The sequence below is a fragment of the Anguilla anguilla genome, chromosome 4, assembly GCF_013347855.1.
Source record: "Anguilla anguilla isolate fAngAng1 chromosome 4, fAngAng1.pri, whole genome shotgun sequence".
In the NCBI taxonomy this organism is placed as follows: Eukaryota; Metazoa; Chordata; class Actinopteri; order Anguilliformes; family Anguillidae; genus Anguilla; species Anguilla anguilla.
The window spans coordinates 12,914,809-12,931,032 of NC_049204.1; the positions used below are offsets into that span (position 1 = coordinate 12,914,809).

The 16,224-nt window shown below is 40.4% G+C and overlaps 1 protein-coding gene across 1 annotated transcript in view; it reads left to right on the top strand.

Moving 5' to 3' along the window:
- Positions 1-4,129: 4,129 nt before the first annotated feature.
- tprg1 (tumor protein p63 regulated 1) overlaps positions 4,130-16,224 on the top strand; it is a 28,327-nt gene continuing 16,232 nt past the window's right edge. Inside the window, exons 1-4 of the mRNA XM_035416355.1 lie at positions 4,130-4,242; positions 5,191-5,439; positions 6,677-6,768; positions 11,392-11,568. Of these exons, the coding sequence (XP_035272246.1) occupies positions 5,197-5,439; positions 6,677-6,768; positions 11,392-11,568 (512 nt within the window). The 5' untranslated portion in view covers positions 4,130-4,242; positions 5,191-5,196. The remainder of the gene's footprint in view (positions 4,243-5,190; positions 5,440-6,676; positions 6,769-11,391; positions 11,569-16,224) is intronic.

A 16,224-nucleotide genomic window follows, 5' to 3' on the forward strand; every position in this document is an offset into this window, starting at 1 on the left:
GAATATGATCTGAAGAACAAATCCTGGCTGTAAACAGCACTCTGTACCAGGGAAAAAAGTGTTTGATTTATCTTCCTCCAGTGGGCTCATTTGATTTAAGGGCCTCTGTTGGCCTACATACTCTCAAGTGAGGCTACAGTAGGTAATCCAAAGCTACTGTTCGTTTAAATAATCAGAGATGGCAGGTAATATTCTTCTACTGCACGTATATAAAATTCTTCAACTGGATCAAGGTCTTTTGCACTAATAAGGTTTATAAAAATAACTCCAAGGCTTAGCAGCACGGCAAAAAAGCTTAGAGGTTCTAAGTTCCTAGTTAGGTAAAAGTTGATTACATGGCCCAGATGCAACAAAATAAATTATGTTTATCTATCTATATCTGGTCTAGAATACTCTGGCCTGGTCTTCAGCTTGCCTAAATACACGCCACCTTTGAACACCCTTCACTGGCCTTCAGTGGCTGCCCGTGTTCCATTTAAATTACTCAAACTGGCATGCCAAGATGTTAATGCCCCTTCCTGTCTTCGGTCACTACACCATACACTCCCAACCAGACCTCTCCATACAGCATCCTCTCGCCAGCCGGCTGTCCCATCTCTTTGAGCACCGCGCAGCTGCTCCTCCTCCTCCTCATAGCCCCACCCCTTTGCTACCCTTACCTCCCATTGACCTTTCCCAGTCACTCAGAAGGGCAGATTCACTGGCTTTTTTTCTGCAAAGATGTGAAAAAACCTTTTCATATGTGTCTCTGCCTTTGTCTTGCTGTTCCTGAGGCAAGCACCTTGCCACATGGCGTGCACTTAAATATGATTGTCGCTTTATCTACCTTTAGTTTTAGTGGGTTTTGCTTATCATGTGAAATTCACTAAAATAATACACTAGCAAATAATACACTGTAAATTGATTAAGCTGAAATTTATTAATACATTGTCACTTCAATGCATGACCACATAACTCAATTTAGAATTTCATGACTGGAGACTGCCTTGAGATTTTTGGTAATACCATCTGCTGCGATTCCATGCAATAGAGCTTTTCTAGTTTAGGAAGGCTCCTTCACAATTATACATCATTAATGAGGCTTTTAAAGGAACGAGTGGCAACGATATGACACCTGGATGAGAACCAAGAATTTGCCATCCTCCAAGGTCTCTAGAGATTGTAGCTATACTTGCTAATGCCGGAGAGCTGCTTCTGGAAATACTGAATTGGATTGTGACACATTGGAGTTGCATAAAGCCTGGCTAGCACTGAAAGCCAGTTTTACGCAACATTAATGTTCTTTTGATGGAACAGGATTATAAGCGAATATATATATATATATATATATATATATATATATATATAAAGAATGCCTTCACAAAGAATCGCATGGTGGAATGTTTTAGAGCATGTCACATCAGAACAGATTATCTGAAATTGGAAGGCTTTTTATGTTCCTGCTTTCAATTCTTTGTCAAGACTCTGAAGAATCAAGGACACCTCCTACACAAAATTGTTCGAAAGAATACGTGTACTGAGAAGGCTACTGGTATTGTTAGGTAGACATGGCAAATCTAAAAATCAAGTCTAAAAGGCGAACAGCCTGAATGTGTATACACTGCAAGCATGCTCTTTCTTACATAAGCCAAAGCGTATTAGCTGTTTCCATTCTAGCGAGGTCAGGTTGCAACTGTAAGGAAGCTGGTGTGAAAACCAATTTTAGTCCATGGGGTAAATATATTTTTGTGGTTGCCATGCTGAGAATAATGAAATTGTGAATCAGTACACTATTTCCATTTATTGTAAACAGCATTAAGTAGGTTACATCTTTGTAAGAAGACATACTTGGAAATTGCTGCTATTTGATATGGTAGTGATATTCCAGTCCCAGACGGTGGCAATGTACTGAGATATGGACAAAAAATGGAGCTAGACTTAAAGTTGAGAGGCAGGTCCAATGGCCCTATTCACAAGACATGATCAACCACTGATGTAGTTTGAGGTGAGAAATGAGAACCGGCCAACGAAACCAGGAGCTTGGGGATGATGGAGAGACCAGAATTTAGTTCTAATTATTGCATAATTAGCAGTAGTAACATCAGCACATTCTTTTCCAAAAAGCACACTGAATACGACTCTTTGATAAATCAGAATAAAAGAATACCAAGGGTGGATCATGATGCATTGCAGCCCAGTAGCAGTGGTGTGGCCATACAGTAGTTACATGGGTTTCACTGCATCATCCCTTGCTTGGGGCTTGCCTGCTTGCCAATGTGGGCTGCCTTTTTTCTTCAGTTCTGAATTGTTTACGCATGCTATCATATAATAGGTTTTAGATCCTGTTCAACCCAAGCAAAACCCAAAATGGTTGTAAGGCACATTTTTTTCCTCCCATGGCGTAAATATTCACAGAAAACTGTGTACACGAGCTATGTCTAGAATGTCCACCAAACTAATATTCATACTGAGAAGTAAAATATACAAACATTTGAAAATATTCATTATTTATTCTCACATTCTCGTAAGAGCTGACAATTAATTGTTGTCCTGTGTAGGGGACATGAGTCTAAATCCCAAGAATCATATATTATACTATGCTGAACGCTACACTACTACATTCAATAAAAATAATCATGCACCTGCAAATAATCACTGCAACATGTTTTGTCATCCAAGGCACTTGTAATATGTCAAAAAAATTAAAATACTTAATTAAAAGGAGGATATTTAGCACTCATTGGACATGAACTGTTGATATGTGCAAACCAATCTGAGAACATGGTTTGGATGAACCAAATCTGAATTCAAATAATTATAATAAATGAAAACGAATTTTTCCAAGTATGTGTTTCCTATCTCGGTCACTAAGTTATTTTAGGAACATTTGTTCTGATGTGAAAAGTTGGGCTAGTGGTTTACTTATAAACTTTTGTTTTTTCCCTTTGTATATTTGCACATTTAGAAGTTTCATTCAATGGTCATTGATTGATCTGATCTTTCGATTATTATTTTGATCAGTGCCAGTGTTACAATTGTTCTGATAACAAAACCATACTTTTGTTCAGCACTCACAACTTTTCATGTGGGTGTATTGATTTGATTTCTTTATATTGTAATGGCTTTTAATGTTGTTTTTTCTTTCACATGTTGGCAACTCACTTTTTTATTTAAGTGTGAAGCACAACTTAATTAATCTTGAATTAATTGTAGTGAGAGATTAATTGTGTTCAGTTTTATTTTAAAAAAGAAGTGATTGATGTTTGCCACAGTTGCAGCAGATTCCCATCAGCGAACAAATAAACAAGCCTATACTTTCCTTGAATCGTTCTGGGTATTATTTCTCCCTGCTCAAATTTAGCCAGCAAGCCTCCATTCCCCTAGGCAACAGAATTGTTTCAAACTGAGTGAAAATGATTTATATGAATTCCACTCTTCAGTACAGTTGCTGAGTGCGTCATCAACACCATGAAAATATCATTATTAGGAGGTAAAGAAGAGGTGGAGCAATCATCCTATTATTATTGTCTAGCTTATTTTTGTATGTTTAAAATGTTTTTTTTTAATTTTTTTTAGATGGACTACTTACAGCAGAGCAATAACCAAATGGAAAGTGTACTGTATGTACTGTAAGTTGCAGTGGGGTCATGTTTTATTGTGGCAGCTGTTGATTGAATTAATTTATTAACTTCCAGAATGGGTAAATGTAATCTTTACATTGTTTAAACTGTAATTGGCCTAATCCTGATGTCGGAATAGTTAATTAAAGTAAATATGTTACTTTTTGTGCAGATGCTTTCTTTCGTATAGCCTGCTGCCGTGGAGTTAAAAATAGGGCAAGTAACATTTCAGCTGGGTCACAGGACATTTTGGCTAGATTAATAGCCCGGCTGGCTACTGCCAAAAATCCTAAATCATGTTTGAATCCTACTTCGTTGAGGTGTATAAATAAGAGCTCGTTACTGTACAGATTGCTATAGTACCATTCTTGGTTTCCCCCAAGACTTCAAGTAACTTCCTTCACCCCATCACAATCTATACACACACACAAGCGTAAATCCCTTAACCGTCTTCTAACCAGGTTTGAAACAAAAGAATGCGGTCGTTTTCCGTGTCGTGTTTGTCACTATGGTATGCCAACGCACCCACTAAACAAACTGCACAGGATGGAAACTACTTCGAAGCGAATCACGTGCTTCATCCACCTGCCGCCTCTTGAAGACTGTCTGCGTTCTTTCGATTTGTAAAATCATAAACATACTGGTAAGTATTTTTTTACATTTGGAGGATGAGTTATCAACGAGGCAACTATAGATTGGATTTTTGAGCAACTTTATGGAATTTCCTTGTTCTTTGTGGTTGGTTCCAAATGCTGAGTTTCATTTTATGAGTACCCCGGAACTTGCGGAAATTTCAAGTCACTAAGAGAGCAGTCCTGTTGATGCATTGACATTTAATAACATACGTTTTCTAGTTTTTAGAAGAAGGCGCAGTTCCAAACTTGCACCTTCAAGGCTGAGTAACAGGATGCCGATCATATTACTTCTCTAGCCTTCGTCACGGTTGTCAGGCTAATAATGTTCTTTTTATTTTCCATGGAAGTGTAGCCCAATAATGTATATCTTCGAACAGCAGTGAAACACGGAAATTCGCAGGTTTTGCCCCAGGTCGTTGTAAAATTATTAGTACGCAAATACTGTTAGATTACAATACGACATATAAAATACAAAAAGAACATTGCGATCACAGGTCTTCCAGTTCATGCGGAAATCTACTGGCAAAACAGAGCTTGATTTTTGGAGCATCGAGCAGCGTTTGGGGCTGCTGCAGTTGCGCGTGCAGTCATATCTTCACCATAGTTCTAGCCTAAGTGTTAATTTTGTTTCATTGGTCATTGTAACATTTTTCAAAACTAAGATTCAAAATTATACTATTTATATATAGCTTATACATACAAAAGTATTGACTCATTGTTTAATAGTTATTTAAAGAAGGAACTGTCATTTTGTAAGCCTTTGAACAGGGAATAACCCAAGTTAAGAACTTTTTTTTTTCAAAATGGTCTCTGACAGTGGAGTCTGACAGTGCTAATTTTATGGTACTTGTAAAGATGTTACAGAAAATAAAAATCTTACTGAAATTAGATATTTGCAAAGTCTAATAATTATAGATCAGAATAATTTAGCATTTTTTCCTGGTGAAATATCTCAGAGCAGGATGTCCGAGGGAGAAGACGGTGCATTCAAGGCAGTGGAGCTGGCAGAGCAAAGCGCGGAGTCCTCTGACCCCGAGCCACAGAGTGCAGCTCAGCTGCCTCTCACACAGGAGGAGCCTGTCGGTGAGCCGTCCAAGCCAGCAGAGAAGGTGCCGCCGCCGTCTGCGCCCGGTCCTGAGGCCGGAGGCAGCCGATGGAAAACTACCCTCGACCAGTTCAAGCTCAGGAGATACTTTGTGCTCCGGGTAATGCCGCTCACATCAGACTGCCTTTCCAAGTCATCGTTTTTGATATAACAATAAGCCAGCAGGTGGGATTTCTGGCACAGTATCAGCTTAAATAATGCACATCAGGCACAAAAGGCCCTTTAATAGTCAGCAAGTGTGGTTAACCAAACAAACCACAATTAGTGTCACAAACAAAAGTAAATACTAAAACTAACCTGTCATAGTGTTGTCATAGAAATCCTACCAGTAGCTTGTACAGAAATGTTCAGTCATTGCCTCAGCTGAATTTTAGCCATGCTTGAATTACAAAAAACAAAATATATAAGGTAGCATGTAATATATAAATATATTATATAAAATATTAAATGTTCATCCCTATGTACACTATGACTATGCTATGACTACGTTTTCATATGGGACTAGTCACGCGGGACTATGCTTTCAACCATGTGTTCAGCAGCATGAATTGTACACGGTAGTAAAAATGATCCTATTCAGTCTTGTAGCTCGGAGTAATTTAATGTTGTGTGGTAACTCAGAAGACATTTCTGTTTTTAAGCTGTAGTAAGACAGTCAAGATTAAATACCTCATCGCTTGGCCTCATGCCTGCAGTAAATATGATTGTGCTTAATCAGCCTCCAAGAGAGCCACTTTGCTGCAACACTGTGACACTAACTTAATTAGTCCATCCTGTAATTTATTGACATATCACTCTGCTGTCAGTTGAATTTGAGCAAATTTATATGTCTGCAGAGAGCCGTAATGACAGAACTGCCGAATGACATCAGCAGGGGGATACTTAATCTTGATGTGACATCAGCTCCGTTGCAGACGAGGAAGCGTTTCTGAAGGAAGTCGTGTTAATGCAGGAACGCGTGAAAATGTGCCCTGAAAGAAAAGCAGAACGAGCATTAAAATTGTCACGGTAAAGACGGTAATGTCCCTGGCACCAAGGCCGACCCGGTGTAGTGCTAACAGGACATCAAAAAGCGTTCTGTGTAATTACAGCTCTTCTGACAGCTGTTGGGCGGTGATGTAGAAAACTAGGACATTACCAGAGTTTTTCTCACCTCCCCTTCTTCAAGAAAGAAAAAAAGTGACCCCACGTCACTCTGGTTTAAATCTGAGGCAGTGCAACCAAACATGATTTTAGGCCAACGCCATCTTGGCAACTTCCAGGACATGCTTAATTAAAAATAATGTGCATGCTGAAACCTTCTTAATGCTAGACTGAAAGCTTCTTCCCCTCCACAGCCAGGAACTTTGGATCACGCCATAGAAGATCTGAAACGTCTGTCCGATCAGGAAGAAAACGGCAATGTTCTGAGCGTCTGGCTTCTGGCCGAGTGAGTTTTCTGTTTTTCCCCCCCTTTCCTTCACTGGAGAGGTCACACACCACACACATGACATCAAAAGGCTTGATGTGAAAGCAGACAACAGGCACAGTGTTGTGTCTGTTGGCCTTTGTCATCACTTTTTGTTATGATAATGAAGGACAAGGTTTGAAAATAGTCTTCTTTAGATGCTATATGGATGTGATTGGGTATGTGGGGGGGGGGGGGGGGGGGGGGGTGGTGCTGCCAAGAACCACTTGGCTTTTCAGTTCACCAGCTACAGGGGTGCACCAGCATTCTAAACATACACATACACAGAGAAATGATGTAAGCAGAGTTTATCTGGTGGCAGAGTGGTATTGATTAGTTGTATTTCATCAGTCAGGTTAGGGTGTATAATATTATAAACCTCCTTGGCTGGAATGTTGTCTTGTATTTTACTGTACTGAAGAAGTTGTTCTTTTGAAATATTGCTTGTTATCACGAGGAGCAGTGACTTCCTTTGAACACATGTGTGGTCAGTGGTTTGGGTAGAGGGTGTAAAGTACGTGTTGCCTAAGTTGAACCTGAATACAGGGGCGGAGCTATGGGGTACAACAGGGAAGGCTTTCCCGGGCACTTGCAGGTCCAGGGGGCCCCTAGAGCTGTGTGTGTTTGCGTGCACACAGGGGGTCCCTTTCTCATATTTTCCCCTGCACAAATAATTTCTAGATCCATCCCTACCTGAATAAAAACCTAGAGATATGAGTCTTTCAACCACAAGGAGTGTAGAGCTGCTGCTAAAGGCTTGCCCCTTTAAATCACAGTAGAGTACAAGTGCATACCGTCTTTTGATTGCTTACTTGTCACATGGCTTGCAGTAAGGCTAAAGCTAGCACAGTGGGTGTTCTGCAGCATTCTTGGGCTATGATCCTCCTCTGGTTCCAGAATCATTAGGAGTTCCCATTAGGTGAGAATTCTGAGTTATGTCCTGTAAAGTAGTACTGTCCTTTGGATTAAATCCCAGGTACAGAGATACATATTCCATTGCAATGTATGTAAATTTTGGAGACGCTACCATTTCAATGGTTAGACACCACTGATTGCTTGGACTCAGAGAGCTACAGAGCACTCTTTATCCTGAAAATGAATTTACATGGATAGCAATGAAAATCAAAATAGTAAATGCTATCTTTGATAACTAATCCGTCCATGCTAGGAACTTGCAGACAATCTGTGTCCATTGTGCTGCGCTGTGCTCTGTAAATGTGTGGGAAATAATTAAGCTGAAATAAACAGAGAGCAAAATGATATGACCGGAGGACATTTACCAAATGCACTCAGAGCTGTCAGCTCCTATCAGTTTGAGGCAGGCTTTCAAGAAACAGCTTAAGGGCCTCGTGATGTGATGATTAATAATATATTTTGTTTTTCAGCTCTGTCCCACGCACAGAGCATCACCCACCGCTGCCATGCAGTTATGCATTTAAACTCTGCCTTTTGGAGTGAAAGGATCTGGTGACTAAATGCTTCCTGACTCTCAGTGAATTAATAGCCTGAATGGTGATGCTGGAGCTTTGGTTCAGTCAAAACAAATGGAACCAATTCAATTCCAGAGGCGTATTTTTCGTCTTCTCTGTTTTCACACTCCACTCTCTTTATTTTTTTTTTTTTGGGCCGCCACAGTCGTCTCCCACTGGGAAATGAACCCGCAGCCCTGCAGTCATTTGCCGCCACTCTTGAACTTTGCCTCGCCGAAGCGATGTGAAATGTGGCAGTACAGCTCAAATGGGCTGTTTCGGATGCGCGGCATTTAGAGCTGATTAGAGTTTGCTGTATTTAGTACATAACACGGAAGTGGTCATCTGCAGGCCTGTGGTCATTACGCGTTGGTCGCAGCAGCCTCAGATACTGAACGACCTACCCAGGTTGCCCCGAGTATCGGCTGTCTGTGTAGGGAAGGTCACATGATTCTGAGCCCTGCGAGACCCACAAGCCTGTGGTACCATGTCCCCCTATGCGCTGCCTCTCCTGCAGCCAGTGCCTTCTTCTGACACGTCTGTCCCTGAGGCCCTCCTGCTCAGTCAAGGTTAACTCATTCTGTTGGCCCTGTCACAGGTAGTTCAACCTGGCCATTCAACCTATTGTGGTTGCTTAGTGAGGCCTGCAGGCTTATTGCAGCTGTCAAGGCCTTGACTCGAAGCAGACGACGTGCTCTCGGGTTGCTAATCCATGAATAAAGACACCACCAACTGAGAGCATATCCATCCATCCAAACATTTATTAGCGGTGTGCAAGCAGGCAGGGCACGGGGACACCAACAGCACATGTATGGATACAGGCCCTAAAGGCATCAATTAATCAATTAGCATCGCTTAGATCAGGGCTGCCCAACCCTGTTCCTGGAGATATACCATCCTGTAGGTTTTCACTCCAGCCCTAATTTGGTCTATTAATTAGCAGCCCAACAAGATCTCTAGCTGTTGAATGAGGTGTTAGGGTAGGAGTGAAATCCTAAAGGACATCATATCTCCAGGAGCAGGGTTGGGCAGCCCTGAATTAGGCCACTCATTACCGGTAGGATTAAAGGACTTGGGCACAGATAGGAAAGCCACATTCCCTTTTTCATCAAATGTGAATGCGTCATGTGTTTCTGTGTATCCCGCAACAAGTTAATTTTTATAACCTGGGGTTGTCTTAAGACTGTGCACGTCTGTGCAGCAATGGGTTTGAAACATTAAGTGAGGCCGTGGGGTTCAGGGAGTTTTCAAAATGCATGTTTTTGCTTTGATTTCAAAAAGTCATTCTAATGCACGATGGCTTATGCGTTAGTAATAAACTTGGTGGATTCTTCTTTTTGTTAGTGCAACATTGGGGACCTGGGGAGACTTGCATGTATTTTGTATGAAGATTGCCAAAGGCAATACTTGAAATTTTGAAGCTCTCACAGCATGTACATATTTGACGATATTTACATACTACCATGCACTCTGAATACTTGAGAATTGTGGAATTATGTATAACAATCGAGAGCAATATTTCTGCAGTTATCAGGTAGCTGAAAATTATGTCTTACCTAGCACTTGAAACAGCGGAGTAGGGGGGCATGATGAGTACTTTGTCATACACTGTCTAACAATGTCAGTCTTAATGGCTTTATTTCCTGCTGTCTGTTGAAATGCAGTTTTTTTTCCCCTAGATATGTTTTTCCTACATCATGGGTGTTCTTAGATTGAATAACCATGGAATATTCCACTTCTCAAATTTACAACTGTCAATTTCTAATAATTTATATTTATAATTTAGTAATTTATTGTTATATAATTTAAAGTTACATAAAGTAATTTATTCTGAATGTATTGTCACTATATTCAAAGTTGGTTAATTGGTAAAAATGGCTAATAGTATTTGGGTGCGTGCTGATGTGACCACAGGGAAATATGTATACCTTCTTTTTGTCTGAATTAAAATGACTTTCCAGTGAAAACTAGTTTAGATGTGTGTCACCAGGATATACTGCCTACACTGCTTCCTGTGTGAAGACCAGTGTACAGTTATTTGTTTTATAATGCATAAGGTACAACTTGTGTGTCGTAGCTTATGCATTAGAACCTAAGCATAGTATGAAGTCAAAAGGATCACACCACTTTTACTTGTAATTCAATGAGCCATTAGTTCAGAGCTATAAACTGTAATAGAAGAAAAGGTGAAGATTCATGTGAGCATTCCTTGTAGGGACTATCTGAACTTTGTTACCTCACAAGCTCTTGATGAAGTTAATTCCAGCCCCACCTAGGTTTGTATAGGCTGAGAAGTAAGTTAGTGTTAGACAAATAACAGAGGGTGGAGCACTACAGTGAGAGTGTTTAATTAAGCAGGGCTGGGTGTAAATGCAGGGGTAAATAAGTTTTATAGTATCCCTGCCTGAAAGATTCAGAACAGATATTTTCCACCCTGCTGAAGGCAGCTTTCGTCAACCGTTCCATTGATTTCAGTTAAATATATAAATAAATACATAAATAAATAAACTTCTGAAATGGTTTAAAAAATATGACGACTTAGTCGTTCAATACAAGGTCAAGGCATATTTGCTTTTCTGATGTAAGATGCTAGCAGTAACTATGGAATCATGGGTTTCAACTTTATTAATAATAACTGGGGAAGTTCTATCATGCTGTGTTTGCATGAGGGTTGTAGAACACATGCAAAACTGTTGAAAAATTGCATGTCCCTGAACAAAAATCATTAAAATGTGTATTTTTAATGAATGAAATTAGATTTAATGCAGTCAACAGAAATTCCTTAACATTTAATAAATTAAGTGGATATCATATCATTAAAAATATTCCAGATTCTGAAAAAAATTGTAATAAATAAAATAGAATTACTGTTGTTGCCTTTCCACATGGTGTCAATAATGCTTCTCTTACTTAAAAAACCAGCATTTATATGTGTTTCGCTTTCTCACATTAGTCTGTGCATGGATTTGTGTCAGAGCGGAGCCCAGTAAATACATAGTGTCCTCACAGTATTGCTGAGATTCTGTGGCAAAGTCATCCTCGCTTCGCCATCCAGGTGTCATTGTAAGTGGGGGTTGTTGTTAGCTGGTTTGGTGGCAGTTATGGTGGAACACTAATGCAGACTGTGCCTCCGCAGGCTGGACCACTGGAACAACGAGCGCGAGCGGGTGGTGCTGATCACAGAGAACACTCTGCTCATCTGCAAGTACGACTTCATGATGCTGCAGTGCGAGCAGATCCAGAAGATCCCGCTGAATTACGTGGATCGCATCGTTCACGGGGTCTTCAGCTTCCCGCCGAGATCGCTGCTGTCGTGAGTACCGCCGTCGCTGGGGCCTGGTGCTCAAGGCCCTCTTCTGAGCTTCCTGTTGTCTTTGTTTCAGTGAGCTGAGGTGCTGTGGACAGCACTGTTACTTCACACATTACAACGAGGCCAGCGGGTTTGCACCGTGTCCTTGCATGCTTTTACCTGGTAGAATGATTTACTCGCAAACTTAGGTGTGTGTGTGCATGCGTGCGTGTGTGTGTGTATGTGTGTGTGTGTGTGTGTGTGCGTGCGTGCATGCGTGGGTGCGTGCATGTATGTGCTAGCATTTGTTTGTGCGCTTGTGTGTGTAAGATTTTTGTATGTACGTACAGAATTCACAGAGGCCTTCATCAGATGGATAGCCTCATAATCACTACCAGGTGCAAAAACAATTTAATACGTTACTAGTAATCCTTATTCATTTAAGTTGGCCTGAACAAAAAGGAAAAAAATAATGTCACAGGGTGATTGGCAAGTGTCTCTGTTTAACATCTCATCCAAAAGACAGCACAGAGCCCTCATCACTGACTGGGGGCATTGGGGTTTGTTTGGTTCAGAAGAAACACTGCCCTCTACTGGCCCACCAAAATCACGTTCTGTAATAACTTTCCCTAGTACTGACCTGGCCCAGCCCTGCTTAGCAGCAGCAGTTTGGTAGGAACGGGTATATGACGGTATGACTGCTGGCAAAGGATATAGGTCGTAGGATTCACTGTTTTTGTTGCCATGTAAAATAAGACATGTTACATTCAACCCATGAACGTCAAAAATACAGTGAACTGCCTGGTGTATTTTTTATTTTTCAATAATATTCCAGCATTTTTATTTAGTTTATCCTTTGGTGTGTGTATGAAGCTTGTGAAGTAATAAACTGGTTAGCTGGTAAGCTAAGTAATTTTAGCTAATGTTTTAGGCTGCATAAATCAATTTAACTCCGTACAGTTCAAGTATGATATGGAGTACAAACAAATCAAGAAAAAAAAAGAGAAAAATCCATCAAGCCCCCACCGTGTATCTGTTGAATACCGATGTAAGCACGGAGTAACTAGAAGCAGGTTCAAATCAAAGGCAACTACAGATACAGATAAGAACAACTGCTGAAGTCTCAATTGTTGGTTTGACAGGGAGGTCATGAGAAGTGTTCCTAATGAGCTTCGGTAAATGAGTACATTTCTTGCACGAATTTCAATAGAAATGCGGCGTTTGAAATGTGCCGATTACTTTTGAAGAATGAATTTTAAAATATAGGCAAATTTTGTTTTTCCCAAATGTACACTCTCAAAAAGAGTGTGTTAATCTCCAACAGACTTTTTTCTGTTCTTATTTTTGTGTTATTACGATTAAAGTGTTGCCTTAACTAGACATGGAGGCGTGTTAAAACATGACTCGTAGGCTAACGTTTTGTTTTTAACGCATCTGTTTTGAGGGTGTAATATCACCTACACATACAGAACCAATACACCCGGCAAACACCGTGACCAGTGAATGTACGTAATGAACCTTTCGCTGAAAAAAAAAGATCTACAGATGCTATTTGGAGGTTTCAGGTAATGATGCCCACAAAATTGGTTGGCGGGGAGAGAGAACAATTCCAAGGATTCTGTCGGGAGACGGCGGAAAGCTCCTACAGGGGGGCTGTCGCTAAAATAGCAGCGGTGCTTGTGCTCTGGTACGACTGATTAGTAGCGGGAATTGATGTAGTCCTTTTATCCGAACCTTTAAAGATGGCGCAGGGGACCCCAAACCAAGTAAAACTAATTTGATGAATAAAACGTAATGCACCGTGAAGCGTTCTGAGAGGGAAGAAAGCCTCCTCCAATGGAGGTTTTATCTCCCCGCATTACATTCAATTATAAATAAAACGTCTCTGAAAACCACCCTTGAGTGCTACATAGCCTACACGTTCAGCCTGCTTAAAAGAAGTTTGTCTGAAGGCAAAGCTTCTAGGCCAGCTCCCAAGCTATCAGAGTTCATTTTCCAGTTTCCCTTCATCTTACTATATGACTTATTTCAGTTTCATTCAAGGTTAATTCATCCCACTGCATCAGCACATAGGGCAGTTTTCAGAAAAGAAGTTCAGTGTTTCATCTTAGCTTAGTTATCATTTCTCATGTCATTTGTCTATTTGGAGATTTTGTAATTTATGCTTTCTTGAAGTTGATACATAATAAAATGAACCACAGTGCTTATGTGCATGTATTAAGCAAATTCTACACCAGTATTCCTCCCAAGTTGCTCTATAAAAAAAATAAAATATTAGGGTTCTTTTAGAAGTGAAAATATTCAGGAGCACAAGGACAAAGCAATATTTAATTTACACAGGTGCGGTAAGTTAATACCATCCCATGCATATTCACTCTTTAGAGTCTTGTTTGGTTGTTAATCACCTGTGTAAGAAGGCAGTAGTTGAGTGGATGAATAATTTAGAGTTACTGTTGTTACCTTGCCACGTGGTGTCAATGTTTCTCTATGCTTTCTAAATACCCATTCTGCTGAAGTGAGAAGGTGTTGACTTTTACCTATAGGATCTGGCCTAGTTTGGGTCTGTATCACAAAGCAGGGCTACTCAGTTAGCTGGACAACTGCACTGAGTAAAACCTGGCATGGCTATTTTTATTTCTGTCCATGTTCCAGATGTTGGAGGATTCTGGATTTTACTCAGTGCAGTTATCCAACTCAATAATCCTGCTTTGCGATACAGACCCCTGATTGTTGATGAGACATGTGCACACCAATCCAGCTGCCCCTAAAAAGACGAGAGCGACCATTTTTGGTGACTTATTGCGATCATCTTGCGGTGCTAGACACAACAATGCATAACACTGTTGAAGCCCACAAACTTACAAAAAACATAATATAAAAAGTGTGAGAATAGGAAAGCTGCTTTTTTCCCTTTTGTCTTTGCAAGCTTATTCAGGTCAAACTCTGTTATATTTCACAACCTTCTCACTGTTTAATGCTGACAGAAGGCACGGTCTACTTAACCACAGCAGGACAAATCTGAGTTGAAATGAGCAGGGATATGAGATGTCCTGCTTTCTTAAGTGTTCTGTTTATGGGCGTATTTGTGCTGTGCAAATGCACAGCTGCTTCAGTTTCTTCACCTGTAATTTAGAATAGTCATGATTTCTGAAATGCGAATGCTGGAAAGTGCTGCATTTGTTGTTTTTGGCTATGGTGATCTTTACTTCGCACAGAAATTAAAAGTCTTCAAAATCATCCTTCCACTCTCTGGCTTAGCAGTTAAGGGTAGTTTGCGTGCAACTGACTTAGATTGTAAATGCAGAAATGGGAGTGGGTCCTGCCACACTAGGAAACATAGAGAATTTAAATTAAATTAATTAGAATGTAGGGATAGCGAGCGATGCTCTGTGAAAAGATCACAGATGGAGATTTCCACTTTGCATTTGCTCCATATTGTTCCTTCAGCGTAGTTAAATCTAATTGATATTTAACAGGGACACTGTGCATTATTAGAAATGTGGCAGATTTAGTCATAAGATTCATTTTCAACCTTAGCCCCTGGGCAGGTTGATAAAAATAAATAAATAAATAAATAAATAAATAAAACACTAAAATAACAAGACTGGTGAAAATATGTAGTTATATAAACGGACACAAATAAGTGGGAGCACATAGTACCGGACATGTATAAGTTGTACAGAAGCAGTTCTCAAACCTTTTGCCCTCAGGGGCCCCGTGCCCATGAAAATATTCTAGGATACTCAAGGCCCCTCGCTTAGAGTCCCTTCCCCCTGACTACTCCCTGAGGTCCCCTTTTGGGCCCCGGTCCCCCTGTTGAGAACCGCTGTCGTACAATATAGGTTGTCATTCTTAGGCAGTCTGTATGATCAGGAACAGGATGTTGTTCTCCTTTTATAACACTGTTCTTTTCCATCACACTGTTGCAATAATGAATAAGTGATAAAATAAAAAAACTATAGCCGCGTTTCCACCGCAGGAACTATACCCCGGAACTAGGAACCTTTTGAGGAACTCAGTGCGTTTCCACCGCAGGAACTAGGGTCTAAATTTAGTTCTGGGGGCTTTGTTTTACCCCCCAAAACGTTCCTGCTCGGGGGGTAGTACTTTCCGAAAGTACAGGAACCTTTTGGGTGGAGCTTGCAGCGCTGAACATTTCTGATTGGTCGAGTACTCGCAGCACTTGTGTTGTATTTATTTTCCGCCATTACCCGCCATGTTTGAAAATATGCCGGCGCAACCCGATTTATTTTCATAATAACTTCAAATCAAACTTGTATGTTATGCAGCGCAGTAGCCTAGTTTTGGTTATAGCCTGCCAACGTCTTGGAATTATAACGTGTGCTCTTCTGTTCTTTTCTTGCTTTAGTATTCGTTTTATAAAATGCTAAGCATTCGTGCTGGGACAGCATATTACGTACTAAAACATTCAAACGGATTAATTCGGTTGCTGAATATTTTCTTCCGGATTTTCTTTGTTAGCCCATTGTAATTGAATCAAAACGTTTGATACAGTTATGTGAGGTATGCGGTAGTTCTGCGTAATTCACATTGGTGATACAGTAAAAGCAAACTGGAAATCACCTTCCGCACTTTTTGTCATGGTAAAATAACAGGTTAATTCTAGTAATAGTACCTTTAGCTTTTTCAGACTGCCGTAATTTTACTCTGCCATTCTTC